Genomic DNA, 15,616 nt, shown 5'->3' on the forward strand with positions numbered 1-15,616 from the left:
AGGCCGGACCAGAGGCTGTGCCCATGATGTGGCGACAATGCTGAGATGTCTTTTGCTTTAAATGTGAGTCCATATTCCATCATCATCGCCCTCTCCCAGAGGATCTCTGGGCCTGTTTGTCAACGCAATGCTTCTGGCTCCAGGGGGCTCTGTGTCCTGCAGTCGCTCGGTGTGAAGCCCTAACACTGTGGATGACACCCACCGGGTTACCTTGGTACACATAGATCCAGGCCCATCACTCCACCCATGCCCAGCTTTCCGGGGGAACCTCCCGCCTCCTGCTCCTCCCGCCCCGGATGCAGGTCGATGACCCCACTTGGGAAAACATCCGGCTTGCTCATATAAGGAGCCCGGGCCAGGCCAGCACGCTCAGCAATGGCGTTGGCTCAGTGGCCTTGCCTCATCTTGGCCCTGCTCTCCGGCTTGGCAGTCTCTGGCTTCCCTAGAAACCCATCCCGGCTGCTCGGGGTAAGTCTGCCCCTTCTTCACCAATAGGCAGGCAGGGGGGCCACACTGGGCGGTCTCTGTAGAATGAGGAGGAGGCAGAGGCTGGGCAGTGAGCTGCAAGGAACAGGGCAGGGTGTGGGGGGACCTGGGCCCCAGAGCTGCTGTGAAATCTGATGAGAAAGCTTCCCCGGGGGAGCTTAAATCTCTAGGGCCTCTGTTTGCTGAGCTGTCAGGTATGTGATGCACCACGATCAGCTCACCTCACTGAGGGGCTCTGAGGTTCATATATAGACAAGGGGAGAGTCCTCTAGGAAAGGCCAGGCTGAGCTGCATGGGGTAGAGTGGTGGTGGGGTCTGGAGGAGGCCTGAGGGGCCTGGGACCTAGGGAGGGGCAGAATGAGGGGGGGTATATGATGCAGGGGGAGAGCACTGACTTTGGTCCTCCCTGACACGCTCCCTTAGACCTCCCCCCTGGACCTCAATTTCCCCATCTACTCAGAGCCCTTCCTATTCTGACATGTGGCTCCGGGTGGACATATCCTCCATCCGGAGGCCCCTCAAGGTGTGTGTGTGTGTTGGAGGAGGTGGTCAATGCTGAACCCTGGACTCAGCCCAGAGCCTCTACACACACCACAGTAGCCTTGGCCTTGGCCCGACCCCTGTGTTTGTCTTTGTTTTTTCCAGAAACGGAGCCTCCCGGAAGGGGTGAGAACTTTCACAAGAGATGGGGCAGGGCAGAGCTGGTTGCCCAACAGTGGAAGAAGTGGGCCACAAGGGAAGGTCCCTCCAGCTGGCAAACCCCCTCATGGTCCCCTGCCCTGGCAGACCCCCGCTGCCTCCTGAGCCCTGAGAGAGAGCTCCAGGGAACCATGCCGCTCGGACTCGCTGATGCAATGGAGGACCACCCCTCCACGGGTCCTTCTTCCCACAAACACTTACCGAGCATTTGTCAGACCCCATGCACGGGGCAGGAGACACACAGTGAATGGCCCTGTGATGGCTTCACAAAGCATCTTTACACCCATGTTCAGTCCAGATGTCTCCCTAGAACATCCCTTGGCCCATCGTCCCACTGGAAAGAGGGTGTTGGGGGGCACGAAGGCCCTCCCCATGCATTGCCCTTGGTGCAGGAAATAAGGGCCTGTTTGGGGGACAGAACCGGGCGGCTACCAAAGGGCAAAGGGAGCAGACTGGAGTGTGTGTGGACATGCTCTTTCTAAGCTGAGCTCTGGAAGATGAGCGAGAAGAGCTAGGAGCCAGCATGGCAGGGGCGCGGACTGAGCAGAGAAGGCAGGACCTGCCTAGAGGCCCCCAGGGCATGGGGAGGCTGTCCTGGGGGTGGTAGGGAGAATAGAAGGGTTTTAAACAGGAGAAGGACTGGTCAAATTTGAGCTTTTGCAACATCTCACTGGCTACAGCTGCATGTAAACCAGATTATAGAGCTAAGGAGGCACAGTGGCCATCACAACAGTGGTGGCCAATTAGAAGTAGCGACCAAAGATACTGCCCAGGCTTCTGACATGTGTGACTGGGAGACTGGAGGGGCCATTTACCAGGCAGGAGCTTTGGAGTCCACAAAGGGGAGCTTGAAGGGGAGCAGCCAGGAGGAGGTCCTGGTTTCCAGGGGCCTCAGGCTGGCTGGTTGCTGTCCGCTGATACGCCATCCCGCTCCCCCAGGCGGTCAACGGCATCGAAGTCTACAGCACCAAGGTCAACTGCAAGGTGACCTCCCGCTTCGCTCACAATGTCGTCACCACCAGGGCCGTCAACCACGCAAACACGGCCAAGGAGGTGTCCTTCGATGTGGAGCTGCCCAAGACAGCCTTCATCACCAACTTCACCTTGTGGGTGTCACCACAGCTTCTGGCTCTGGGCGGGGAGGGGAGTCTGGCTCAGCCTGAGCAACCCCTGCCCCAACCCTCTATCTCCGCAGGACCATCGATGGCGTTACCTACCCTGGGAACGTCAAGGAGAAGGAAGTTGCCAAGAAGCAGTATGAGAAGGCCGTGTCCCAGGGCAAGACAGCTGGCCTGGTCAAGTAAGTGTGGACCCCCAGGCCTTGGGGAGAATGTCAGGGCTGTGAGGGTCCTCAGAGACACTAACAAGAGAACAGCAGCTACTATTATTACATGGCAAAATGTGCTGTAATTCTTACAATGTTATCTTACTTTGAAGTTGAGGCAACCAAGGCTCAGTGTGGGTAGGGGGCTCCCCCAGGGGGAAGGAACTGGAAACCAGAGGCCCAGGAAGCGGCGGGGGTGGGGGGGGTTGTGCTCTTTCTGGGGCAGTCACTGTTTCTCATCCCCATTAGGGCCTCTGGGAGGAAGCTGGAGAAATTCACGGTCTCAGTCAATGTGGCTGCAGGCAGCAAGGTCACTTTTGAGCTAACCTATGAAGAGCTGCTCAAGAGGCATAAGGGCAAGTACGAGATGTACCTCAAGGTCCAGCCCAAGCAACTGGTCAAGCACTTCGAGGTAACTGGCCACTCACTCGCAGCCCGAGGGGATGGGGTGCCAGGAAGGGCCCGGGCAGAGCCCACAGGAGGAGTATAGGAGCCCAGGCCCCAGCACCCAGCCAAGGAGGCGCGGGGGAATTAGAGTGGTGCTGCCCACTGCACTTGGGCAGGTTGGGTGCTGGGCCCTTGAGGGCAACATCACCAGGTGTCTCTGTAACGCTGGTAACTGGTTACTTGGGCATTTTGACCTACATCAGAGTGCAAAGCCAAAGGAAATGCTTTTAGTGGTAGACTCCGGGGCACCATATGGCAGCGAGTGGAAGAGCTCTGGGGTCAGAGTACAGCTGCGAACCACAGGGTCATCTTGCTGCGAGGCAGAGGCTCGGCCGACACAGGGCTGTCCTGGTGGCTGGCCCCGCCACCGCAGGGACCCATCTCCTCACCTTTGTTGTCCTGGAGGCTGGGCGCAGCACTGTGAGTAAGTGACCTCTTCTGACACTTGGCCATTTCAGATCACGGTAGACATCTTCGAGCCTCAGGGCATCAGCACCCTGGATGCTGAAGCCTCGTTCATCACCAACGACCTCTTGGGCAGCGCCCTCACCAAGTCCTTCTCAGGGAAAAAGGTGGTATAGATGCCTCTGGGGCCTGGGGGTAGGGAGCAGGGGCAGGAACACTGAGTCTGGCAAGGTGAGTCTGAACCTGGGGGTTTGACAGATGGAAGGGGGAGAGAGAGAGAGACTGTGTGTGTAGGCATGAGGCGGGGTCAGGGAGAGGGAGGAGTCTGCAACATCCCCTTTCTCCTAGGCCACCTGGGTCAGCAGTGAGGATGCTGGAGGCAGGGGGCTGCTTGCTGGTGATGACCTGCCAGAGGAACTGGGGTCTCCACTGCACTGGGGAGGGGACAGGGAAACCATTTATAAAGCCTGATCCCATTTCACTTTGGGAAAGTAGGCAGGGTAGGCTACTGGTCCCTGTTTTACAGAGAAGGAGACAGAGACCTGAGGGAGTTTTTCAGATCTGATTCCACACAAGTGGTGAAAGAAGAAAGAGAAATTCATTCTTGGTGCTCGTGGTTGGCTCTGGACCCCAAGGTCTCCAGCAATTCCAGGGGTCTTGCTGATAGTGGGTAGTGGACGAATACATGTTTACACGGACAGCAAAGCTCAGTCAGGACTCCCAGGGCGAGGCTCGAGGAGCACACACTCAGAGGGCTGCTGACCTCTGCAGGCGGTGTCCCCGCCCAGGGCCCCCTCCTCACTCTCTACTCTGCTCCCTCCTTGCTCCTCTTGACAAAAAGCACACAGTATCACCCAATATGAAGTTCCTTTTCATGGTTCAGAATTCTCCTCCCTAAGTGGCTTCTAGGTGCAGGCAGAGCTAAGGGACTTGTGAGGAGGCCCAGTGAACCAGAAGAGTGGAAGCCTGGCTCAGATAAGGCCTCTCGCCTCCAAGGGGCTCCTGATCTCTGAAGGGGAGAGAGGTGCTCAGGAAGGCCAGAGCACCCCAGAGGGCAGCAGGACCCAGGCACTTTGCTGAGGGCCCAGGGCAGCCCCAGGCTGAGGTCTGCAGAAGGCAGGCTCTGCCCAAGCTAAGAGAGGCCCTCCATCACCTTCCCTTAGGGCCATGTGTCCTTCAAACCCAGCTTGGACCAACAGCGTTCCTGCCCAACCTGCACGGACTCCCTCCTCAAAGGAGATTTCATCGTCACCTATGATGTGAACAGAGAGTCTCCCGCCAATGTGCAAGTAGGTACCTTCCAACTGGCTCTGCCAGGTTGATCCATCCCCTACCTTGCTCTGGTGAGGGCTGATGTGTGGACGGGCTGCAGCTTCATCTAGTAAAACAACCTTGATCTTCAGCCTAAGCATGAGGTTCCTGCAAGGCATGGGGACCACAGGCAGACCAGAGCCTTTGTGTGGTGCCCCCTGGAGGCGGAGAAAGGACATCTTTATGCGGGGCTGCTAAAAATCTGGGTTCTATTTGCAAGGGTAGCCGACGTGAGGGTGCTGAAGGGCCACTGGTCTCCAGTCTCTCTCTCCCCTTTCCAGATCGTCAACGGCTACTTTGTGCACTTCTTCGCACCTCAAGGCCTTCCGGTGGTTCCCAAGAGCGTGGTCTTTGTGATTGACGTCAGTGGCTCCATGTACGGTCGGAAAATGGAGCAGGTACTCTCCTTGGTGCAAGAGTGGGTGACGGATGGGAGACACAGGGAGATTTTTTAAGTGGATGAAGCTAATATTCCAGTGAAAGGGAAGGAAGGAGGGCAGGATTTTTAAAAGGCACAAAACATCTGCCTCTTTTCCTACAGACGGCAGGGGCCTGGGCCGGGAAGACATATTCTTGTCTGCTTGTCTTTCTCCTTCCCAGACAAAGGATGCCCTCCTCAAAATTCTGGAGGATGTCAAAAAGGATGACTACTTGAATTTCATCCTGTTCAGTGGAGATGTGACCACTTGGAAAGACAGTTTAGTTCAAGCCACTCCTGAGAACATACAGGAAGCCAGGAAATTTGTGATGGATATTCATGATCAAGGAAGTAAGAACAGAGGGGAGGGAGCTACATCCTGCCGTTCCCCTCTGCCTGAGCAGCCTGTTTCCCTTCCGCCTTGGTGGCAGAGACTCTGCTGGTCTGGGCCCTGCAGATCCAAGCTGCAGGCAGGGTTGGGATGGAGAGTCCTCAGGCTTGACATTGCGGTGTCTTCTCTGTGGTCTAGGGAAACCCATTTCTTTTTAACCTGTGATCCCCACAAGGTGATGCCAGCATTACCCAATAAGGCAATGCCACAGAGAACTCTTATCCGTGGCAGCTTCACATGAAAGATGACAAGTGACGTCTATACTGCTCCCCACTCCTCCCTGTGAGAGGGGCAGGCAGTCCATTTGACTGTTCTCCAATCACAATGTGTTCTTACAGTCACCATGTGCATCTGTCCTTCCAGCAGCCGTGAGAGGCTGGTCCTCTTACTCATTTGAAAGATTAAGTCATCCATTCATCACTCACTGAGTCATCCAGTCACTATTTACTGAGTACCACTGCGCACAGGCAGGCAGGGTCTTTGGGCACGTGAGCAGGGACTGTTGTCTCGACTGCCTCCCCCCGGCACCCTGAGGATATGCTCTCATGGTGCCATCTGTCTGTGTGCCAGTGACCAACATCAACGACGCGCTGCTGAGGGGCATCAGTATGCTGAACAAGGCCCGGGAGGAGCATACAGTCCCAGAGAGGAGCACCTCCATTATCATCATGTTGACCGACGGGGACGCCAATGTCGGTGAGGCAGCGTGTGTGGCTCTGGCTGCCGCTCCTGGCTCTATAACCAGTGTGTGACACGACCTTGGGCAGCTCTCCCCAGGGTCCCCTGTGATCTGTGAGCCCCTGAGGGGCTCTGCCCGCCCCAACGTCTGCTCATTGAGGGCTTGTAGTAGCCATGACTCTGCCAGCTCGGCACAGGCAGGGGTCAGATCTGTGCAGGCAGAGCTGGTCCAGACAGTCACTGGGGCTATGACTGCAGCATAAATACCTCCTTATCCCGCAGGTGAAAGCAGACCTGAAAAAATCCAAGAGAATGTGCGGAATGCCATTGGCGGCAAGTTCCCCTTATATAACCTGGGCTTTGGCAACAATCTGAATTATAACTTTCTGGAAAATATGGCCCTGGAGAACCATGGGCTTGCCCGGCGCATTTATGAGGATTCCGATGCCAACTTGCAGTTGCAGGTGTGCCTTGCCTCACATACCTCTGGGAATGGGGAGCTCACTACTTCCTCAAGAAGCTGTTCCACTGTGACAATTCAAGTTATTACAAAGAACTTCCTCTCGGGTTGGAATCTATCTCTGGTCATCTCTTACCCATCAGTACAGGTTCTGACTTTGTCCACAGGCTGTACAGAACTGACCAGCTTCCTCTGTAGGACTGCCATATTAGATACAAGACCTCCAGTTAAATAGGAACTTCTCATGAACAGCGAATAATTTTTTAGCAAGCATGCTCCAAGCACTGAACAGGACACTGTACTTAGTTTGCTGTGCTGTGCTAAGTTGCTTCAGACATGTCTAATTCTGTGTGACGCTATGGACTCTAGCCCACCAGACTCCTCTGTCCATGGGATTCTCCAGGAAGGAATACTGGAGGGGGTTGCCACACCCCTTACCCCTAGTGCCATTTAAGAAGCCCCACATTTAGTTCACTAGCGCTGCCTTAACAAATTATCACACCTGGCGGCTTCCACAGGCCACTGTTAGTGTTAGTTGCCCAGTCGTGTCCGACTCTTTGTGACCCCGTGGGCTACAGCCTGCCAGGGCTCTCTGTCCACGGAATTCTCCAGGCAAGAACACTGGAGTGGGTTGCCATTCCCTTCTCCAGGGTATCTTCCCGACCCAGGGATCGAAGTTGGATCTCCTGTATTTCAGGAGGATTCTTTACCATCTGAGCCATCAGGGAAGCCCTACCTGGGTGGCTTCCATGGCAGACATTTATTGTGTCACATGTCTAGAGGCTGGAAGTCCAAGAGGATGGCATGGTTGGTTTCTTTTGAGAGCTGGGAGGGAAGGCTCTACTCTAGGCCTCTCTCCTTGGCCTATTGATGGCCATTTTCTCCTTGTATATCTTCATATCATTTTCTCTGTGGGCATGTCTGCCTCTGGGTCCAAATTTCCCTCTTTCAAGGACACCAGTCATATTGGATTGGAATCCATCCTAAACAACTCATTTTAACTTGATCTCTGTAAAGAGTTTTTCTCCAAATTTAAGGTCATGTCCTGAAGTATGGGAGTAAGGATTTTCACCTGTGTATTTTGGGGTTTCAAAATGTGCCCCTATGATAGCTGTACTTGTACTAAAAAGTAACCTGTCATTTACCTGTTATTCAAATGTAACTCATGACCTACATTTTCATTTGCTAAATCTGATAACCCCTCTCCTCCCCAGCACAGACAGGTGCTTCTCCACCTTTGCAGTGGAACCCCCGGCCTTCCTCCTGTTAGTCTCCGGGTCTCCATGCTCTCACTCCACGTCAAATTCTCTAGTCAGCCTCCACCCTTTCTCTTCTCCTTTTTACTTTCATTCCAACAAACAAACATTTCTCGAATCCTATGTGCCAGAACTCTGTCCTTTTATTTTCTATTCTTCCCAGTCTCTAATTGGGATGGGGGGGGCATTGAGGAGGAGGTCTCCCAAACTGAAGGACACAGTGGCCAGGTGGAAGTGGAGATCAGGAGCTGGACTGGCCCAGCTTGAGAGATCCAACCACCTGCAGAGGCACCAGTGGGAACCTGCCCACCCTGTCCTCTCCCTGCCCACCCTGGTGGCCTGTGATGATCAGGGCCCCCATCTGAACTCTAGGGCTTCTATGAGGAGGTGGCCAACCCACTGCTGACAGGCGTGGAGGTAGAGTACCCTCAGAATGCCATCCTGGACCTCACCCAGAACAGTTACCAGCACTTCTATGATGGCTCTGAGATTGTGGTAGCCGGGCGCCTGGCGGACGAGGACATGAACAGCTTTAAGGCAGATGTGAAAGGCCACGGGGTAAGCTGAGCTGGGGGACTTCTTGTGCGCTGGGGGTGGGGGACCTACCTATGGGTAGGTCCAGCTTCCTGGCTGATGGCTCAGCAGAAGCAGCCTCTGAACCAGGCCCACCTGACTCCAGGCCACTAGCCTCTCACCTCCTCCCACCCCCATCCCAGGCCATCAACGACCTGACCTTCACTGAGGAGGTAAACATGAAGGAGATGGAGAAGGCCCTGCAGGAGAGGGACTACATTTTTGGGGACTACATTGAGCGGCTCTGGGCCTACCTCACCATCGAGCAGCTGCTGGACAAACGGTGATGCTGGCTCACCCCTCACACAACAAAGCCCTGCCCTGACCCCCAGCCCTGCCCCAGCACCTACCTGTGCACCAGCCTCCCACCCCCCGGCATGCTGGCTATGCTCCAGGAGAGCCCAAGAGGAGGAAACTTTCACCTTGGGACATACACCTCCACGGCCACTACAGCTGCCCAATCCTCCTCTTGGCCAAGCCCCCGTGGCCTGTTTTTCCTGGAGCTGAGAGGGTCTGTGATGTGGGGCTCAGACAGGAGTCTGGGAGCATCTTGAGGGCAGGGATGAACCTCGGCATCCTGTCCCCCACACCCAGCATGGGCCTGCAGAGATGCTGAGGAGGAACATAACCGAAGGCTGAGACCCCAGCCCTCAGCCCCAGGGGGCAGAGCTTGGCCATGTGAGGGGGCCGTGTCAGCCTTCTGTTGGGCAGGTTTGGCTGGGAAAGACGCTGGCACTCAGCATGTGAACACCATGATGACCGACTGGCTGTAGCCATGTTGAGCCCCTTGTGGCTTTCACCTGGAGAAACAGGCCCAGAGAGGAATCAGGGCAGGTCCATCTGTCCCAGGAAACTGATGAAACTCTTCTCTGATTGCTAGTGGGCTCCATCCTAGGGACACCCACTGGGAGAGGTGGAGGGGGTCTTGAGCTGACTCTCCCACCTTGCCCGTCCCCACAGCAAGAACGCCCAGGGTGAGGAGAAGGAGAATCTCACGGCCCAGGCCTTGGAGCTGTCCCTCAAGTACCACTTCGTGACTCCGCTGACCTCCATGGTGGTGACCAAGCCTGAGGACAACGAGAACCAGACGGCCATTGCCAACAAGCCCGGGGAAGGTAGGCAGAGATGATGGGGGCCACAACGTAGATGCTTCCTTCCAGGCCCCTGACCCTGGGTGCCCTGAAGAGAAGCAGGCCTGCTGAGAAAGGCAGGTCTAGGAGGCATCGGAGGAAAACTGGCCAAGGACCGGGGAGGGTGTTGTAGAGGGAGGGAAGCCGTTAGTGTGAACAGTGGAATGTAGGCATGACTAGGAAGAGCCTTGAAGTCTTAAAGGGGGCAGGGTATCCAGGGTCATTTCCAGGAAAAGGACTGAGGCTGCAGCATGGAAGGGCTCAGTCAGATAAGAGGAAACACTTCCGACCTAAAAGTTCAGCCTGGAGCCAGCACCTCGGGATTGTGAGAGTAAGAGGCATGACAGCTGGAGGCTGGGACCAGGCCTGGTCAACCAGACCCCACGAGTGCAGTGTCCGGAGGGTCCCTACAGTTGGCATTGGGAGATATGGGAGGTAAAGAGCCAGTCTGGGCCAGGCCTCTGCCTCCAGGAGCTCCTGGTCCCTGTTGGGGCACACATGGCCCAGGGCTGGCTGGCCAGGCAGCGAGTCAGTCACAAGGGCCCTGACACTGGAGCTCTGTGGCCTGTAACTCCGTGGTCTCCTCTTCTCCCCCTGCAGGGCCTCTGGATGCAGAAGGTGAGGTTCAGCCAGCGACTGGTGAGTTTCCCAGGAGGAGGTCAAGAGAGGACCAAGGAGGCCTTTCCAATCACCCTGGGGACCCACCACCCAGGAAGGGGCCGCCGGGACACCTGAGCTCAGCTCCCAGCTCTACTGCCTACTCACTGGGGCCCAGGGCAGGGCTCTGTTCACTCTGAGCCTCAGGGTTCTCATCAGCTGACGAAGCGGGGTGAAAGTATTCTGTGACCTGCAAAAATGAGTAACTCAGTTAGCTACTCGGTAATCCCACAGTAAGGCTTTGAGGAAGGCGTCTTATGGTTCCCATTTTACAGACAGGAAACTGAGGCACGGGGAAGTTAAGTTCCTTTGCTCAAGGACTAGTTCAGCAGGGGGCCCAGGCAGGACTTTGGCCCAGGCAGCCTAGTTCTGGCACCGGTTCTGGAGTTCACAGCACTCTGCGCTTTTCTCATTATGGAACTGGAACCTCATCCCCACACCATCAGGCAGGATCTCCTCAGCCCCAACCAGCCTACCTTGTCTCTATCCACACGGGCTGTTCTAACCAAGCAGTATATTTCAACTGGGTCACGGCTCTGCCCTCTGAACATCCCTGTGAGATGTAGTCACTGGTGCACGTATGTGAGGGTACGTGTTGGTGCGTGTTTTGCTACTGAGGACAACACCTGTGAGCCTCATTCTACTCCAGCCTCGGGACTATAGTTCAGGGGTGGCAGACAGAATTGCTCATGACAGAGACAATGATGACCTAATCGCTTGCATTTTAACCACTTGGAAGTGCCAACCCCCTGCATTAACATTAGGTCCATACTACCACCAGCCCTAGAAAGGGATTCCCTGGGAGCACCCCATTTCTGAAGCCTAAACTTAGGGGGTCACATTCCCACCTCTGTCAGCATTGGGGCCCCACTGGGGACAGCAGCCCCAAGACAGGCAGAAGGCCTGGGGTTCAGGGGAGGGAACCCCCTAGACCTCGCTCACACCTGCCCTTTGGCTTTTTTTCAGTGATCCCCTCCATGGCTTACCTGAGTGAGTATGTGCCAGCTGTCACAGAGCGTGGCCCTGTGTCGTTCCTCTCAGGAGTCTTTCCTGAGTCAGCTCTCTGGAACAGGCAGATGGTTGGGGGGGGGGGTGTCCTGAGGAGATGGAGGGAGGTTAAGAGCATTAGGGAGCCTGAAGGTGAGGGGAATGAACCAAACTCTGGGTGGGGGTCTTGGTGCCTCCCCTGGCCTGTCTCTTTAGTTCAGCCCTCTCTTTCTTTCATCCACAGCCAGCTACCAGGTTCCCAATATACCCTACTATTACGGTGAGTTTCCCAGCTCCCCCAGGCCGAGGCTCTGGGCCTAGGGCTGAGCACCTCCTGCCTGTCTAGGAGTCCATCCCACAGGGACTAGAAGGCAAGGGGAGGTCCCTGGAACAGTGAGAGATCCCGAGAGCCAGCCTCTTCTCTGTGTGTTCTCAGTGGATGGGGACCCCCACTTCATCATCCAAGTTCCAGAGAAGGATGATGCCATCTGCTTCAATATTGATGAAGACCCAGGCACAGTGCTGCGCCTCATTCAGGACCCTGTCACAGGTGGGGGCCACCGACTGGGGCCAGGGGCTCTTCCTGAGATGGCCTGGAGCCCCCAGGGTGGACACATGGACCAGGCTCACTCTGCCCCAAATGCACCCATCTTTAAAGGTAGATTCTATCCAGTAGGGATTTCAGATTCCATCCAGAGCCACAGGCTCACCTCATCTCCCCAGGGCCAGGGGTAATGGGGAGATGGTTAGAGTTAAGGGCTTCCTGGGCCTATAGGCAGGACTCACCCTGGGCGCAAGGAATAGTGTTTCTCTGGACAACACTCCCTGGCCCAGGCAAGGGACAGATCCACAATGTGGGCCCTCAGCCACCAGTGTGACCCCAATATGTCTAGGAACAGATAGGGCTGGCTCTCAAATCCTGGTCTCTCAACTGAGAGACCTGGGTCCCCCACTGTGTTATCCCTCAGGAGGTCTGGCTGAAGGGGAAGCTGTGAGACCCTAAAAGACCAGTCCGGACTTAGGTCTTGATGGTCTCTCGCTGCCCCGCCCATCTGGCAGGCCTCACAGTTAACGGGCAGATCATTGGTGAGAAGAGAAGCAGCTCAGACTCCCAGACCAGAAGGACTTACTTTGGCAAACTGGGCATTGCCAGTGCTCAGATGGACTTCCGGATTGAGGTGACACCGGAGAATATCACCCTGTGGAATGGGGATGCACTGAGCACGTTCAGCTGGCTGGACACGGTCATGGTCACACGGGATGGGTAAAGCCCTGCTGCTGGGTCTCTGAGGGGTGATGGAGTGCGAGGGTCTTAGGGAGAATTTGAACAAATCCCAGAAGATCCACAGGGTTAACAGGAAAGACCAGTGGGCTCACCCCCTGCTCCGGGAAAGGTGAACATGGTGGCCCCCAGCCCACCCCCTGGGCTCCCCACCAAAGGCAGACAGATAGGTGGCTGGACAGTTCATAGGACTGAACCTGAGGGAAGGGCTGTGTGGACAAAAGCGTTAGGTGGACCTGGCAGGCTGATGATGACAAAGATCCTTGTGTGCATCATCTCTGGCTGAGCTCACTTGTTCTCAAACTCCTCTGCCCCTCCTGCATCTTCAGGTCACCCCCAAGCTGGGTGGTCAGGGCTGCAGTGTTAGTCCCATGGAGGTTCAGAGAGGGGCAGAACCTACCCAACGTCACACAGGAAGCCCAGTGGCCGAGCTGGGGCTTGATCCCAGGTCTCCAGACCCCAAGGACAGCCCCTCGTCTGCTTATGGAGTAGCATGGACCCACTCAGTGCAGGGCGTAGTCAATGTGTGTGAGCATCTTCTCGCCAACACCCCTGACAAAGTTTCTGGAGTCTGTGTGTTCTCAGATGCCACATTTCCTGCTCTGCCCTTGATTCAGACGCCTGGTATCAGGGCCCCTGGGCCCCACTGCTGACCTTTTCTTCTCTTCTAGGCTATCTGTGATGATCAACAGGAAGAAGAACATGGTGGTCTCCTTTGGAGATGGGATTACCTTTGTGGTTGTCCTGCATCGGGTGTGGAAGAAAGAGCCTGCCCACCATGACTTCCTCGGCTTCTATGTGGTGGACAGTCGTGGGATGTCAGCACAGACACATGGGCTGCTGGGTATGCAATGTTCAAGCTTCAGGTTGTTTGGGCCACATGGTGGAGGGAAAAAGTCATGTGAAAGGGCCATCCTAGTCACCCTGGACCCCACACTCAACACCCCACCCAGACTTTGCATCAATCCAGGTAGGGTTGACAGTGTGAATGTTTTTATTCCTAGGACAATTCTTCCACCCCTTTGACTTTCAAGTGTCTGATGTCCACCCAGGCTCTGACCCCACAAAGCCAGATGCCACAATGATGGTGAAGAACCATCAGCTGACAGTCACCAGGTGAGGGGACCCTGCTGATATCCTCAGACTGCCGGGTACGAGATAGGAGGGAAGAGCTCTCTCTACCCACGTACATCAGCCTGGCTGGCTCTTGTCTTCCGTGGGATACCCTTGTTTCCCTCTGGGCTCTTGGCTCCCTTTCATCAGGAAAAAGCCAAAACCGGCCCCTAGAAGGAGTAACCACATGACCTCATTCTTGACCAGAGTCTGGACTCCTAGAATTGACAACTTCACACCCCCTTTCAACTTTAGGTCCATGAACATGGCTGTCTTGCCCACCCCACACATCACAGCCTCTCTCTCCTTTCTTTCAGGGGCTCCCAGAAGGACTACAGGAAAGACATCAGCGTTGGCAGGAATGTTCCCTGCTGGTTCGTCCACAACAATGGACAAGGGCTGATCGACGGCATCCACAGAGACTACATTGTCCCCAACCTGTTCTGAGTTGACACGCCAACTCCTGCTGAGATGGCCAGCCCAGCCTGCCTGGCATCTGGAGCAGAGGCACAGAGTGGGGCCTGATGAAAGGCTGTGACAATAAAGGCCAAGGAGGAACTGGACTGCCCCCCGCCTCTGCCTGCCTCCATCAGCCCCTGCTCCAGGGGACAGGCAGCTCGAAGGAAGGGTTGGCTGCTAGGAAGGCGACTTCCTGGGCCTCTCCATCAATGCGGCTGGTTGGGGGTTTACTAGAGGAGTCAAACACAGGACAGTGGGGGAAGGAAAAAAAATAAAGAACCGATTCCAGAACAAAGGGCCTCTGAGAAGTCGGGAAGGACTGACTGCCTTTCAGAGTTTAGGAAGGATGGAGAAAAAGTCAAGGGTCCCTGGCTCAGGAGCTCTCATCAGGGCTGAAGCTTGTTCTATGATACAGGAGCAGAGATGCTCCAAGGCAGATTCAGCCTGCCATTAATTGCGCCATCCATCTCTCCTCTCTCATCATCTCACCATCTGTCCACTGGCTCATCCACCTGCCCACCCCTCCACAACCCATCCGTTCAGCAGCTAAATCCAACATTCTGGGCTAGGATCCGGGGGCACACAGCTTAGTAACTCAGCTCCTGTTTGCATGGGTGCTCCAGTTTGTCTTCAGCTTCACTGGGGAGCCCTGGCTGGGATCCTCCAGTCACTCCTATGGTGACCGCCTGCTGCTGCACCCTGTAAGTCCTGGGTAGGGTGGGGGTCAGACAGAGCTTCACAGAGAAGCGGCTCTGTGGGCTGTCAGCCTGGGCAAGCCTCTCCCACCTGAGCAACAGCACCCTTCTCTCTCTGGCCTTCCTGCTCTCAGAGACTTTTTTTTACAGAGCAGGACTGGTCATCCCTTGCTGCCTGAAACCCTATAAATGACGTCTCCCACCCAGGATTCTTGGGACAAAGACCAAAGTCCTCCCTGCAATCCCTCCAGCTTCATCAGCCCTGCACACCAGGGGTTTTCTTTCAGTCTGGATTCCAGACACACAGACTGCTTTCAGTTCTGCAAACATATTCCCTCCTTCCCCAGACCCTCAGCTTCTACTGTTCTCACTGCCTGAGTGGTGGAGGGCATCAGGGTGGAGGGTACCCCGCTGAAGGAAGCAGTGTGGCCGAGCAGGGGACGCAGTGAGACTGGAGGAGGTTGCAGGCAGGTTGGGAAGGGTCTCTAATGCCAGTGGGACTGGGTGGGGTGGGGTCTGGATGTGGGTGACTAGGAAGTTCGGATACCTCCCACTCCAGGAGCCCTTCTGTCTGAGCCGGAACACGGCTACCCAGGGCCCCACCTGGGCCTGGGGGGCTTGGAGTGGGCATTGGGAAGGGCAACCCAGGGGGAAACATCCATCCCGAGGAGCCCTCCAGGCGCTGTCACTGCTCTGGTGAGAGGGTGACATGTGACACAGCTCCAGACTGAATGTGGCAGAGGCCTGGGCTTGGTGGCAGAATGGGACACCCTGAAGTGGGCAGACCCTACCACCCATTCAGTCCCAAATTGGCTGAGAAGCTATGCAGCTTTAAACCAGTTATC

General features: G+C 55.7%; 1 protein-coding gene across 1 annotated transcript; it reads left to right on the forward strand.

Moving 5' to 3' along the window:
- Nucleotides 1-358: 358 nt before the first annotated feature.
- On the forward strand, nt 359-14,071 carry ITIH3 (inter-alpha-trypsin inhibitor heavy chain 3). The gene is made up of 22 exons (XM_055414049.2): nt 359-468; nt 1,132-1,152; nt 2,125-2,291; nt 2,381-2,485; nt 2,759-2,921; nt 3,415-3,528; nt 4,525-4,650; nt 4,954-5,070; nt 5,273-5,441; nt 6,052-6,177; nt 6,442-6,623; nt 8,248-8,433; nt 8,592-8,731; nt 9,409-9,563; nt 10,179-10,196; nt 11,202-11,225; nt 11,467-11,502; nt 11,659-11,772; nt 12,282-12,486; nt 13,176-13,348; nt 13,509-13,620; nt 13,935-14,071. Exons 1-22 carry the CDS (start codon nt 376-378, stop codon nt 14,062-14,064), a joined length of 2,676 nt encoding a protein of 891 aa, XP_055270024.2. The 5' UTR covers nt 359-375; the 3' UTR covers nt 14,065-14,071.
- The last annotated feature ends 1,545 nt before the right edge of the window (nt 14,072-15,616 follow it).

This window comes from Moschus berezovskii, chromosome 24 (genome assembly GCF_049115385.1).
Source record: "Moschus berezovskii isolate FMDL1 chromosome 24, NW_MosBer_1.0, whole genome shotgun sequence".
Lineage (NCBI taxonomy): Eukaryota > Metazoa > Chordata > Mammalia > Artiodactyla > Moschidae > Moschus > Moschus berezovskii.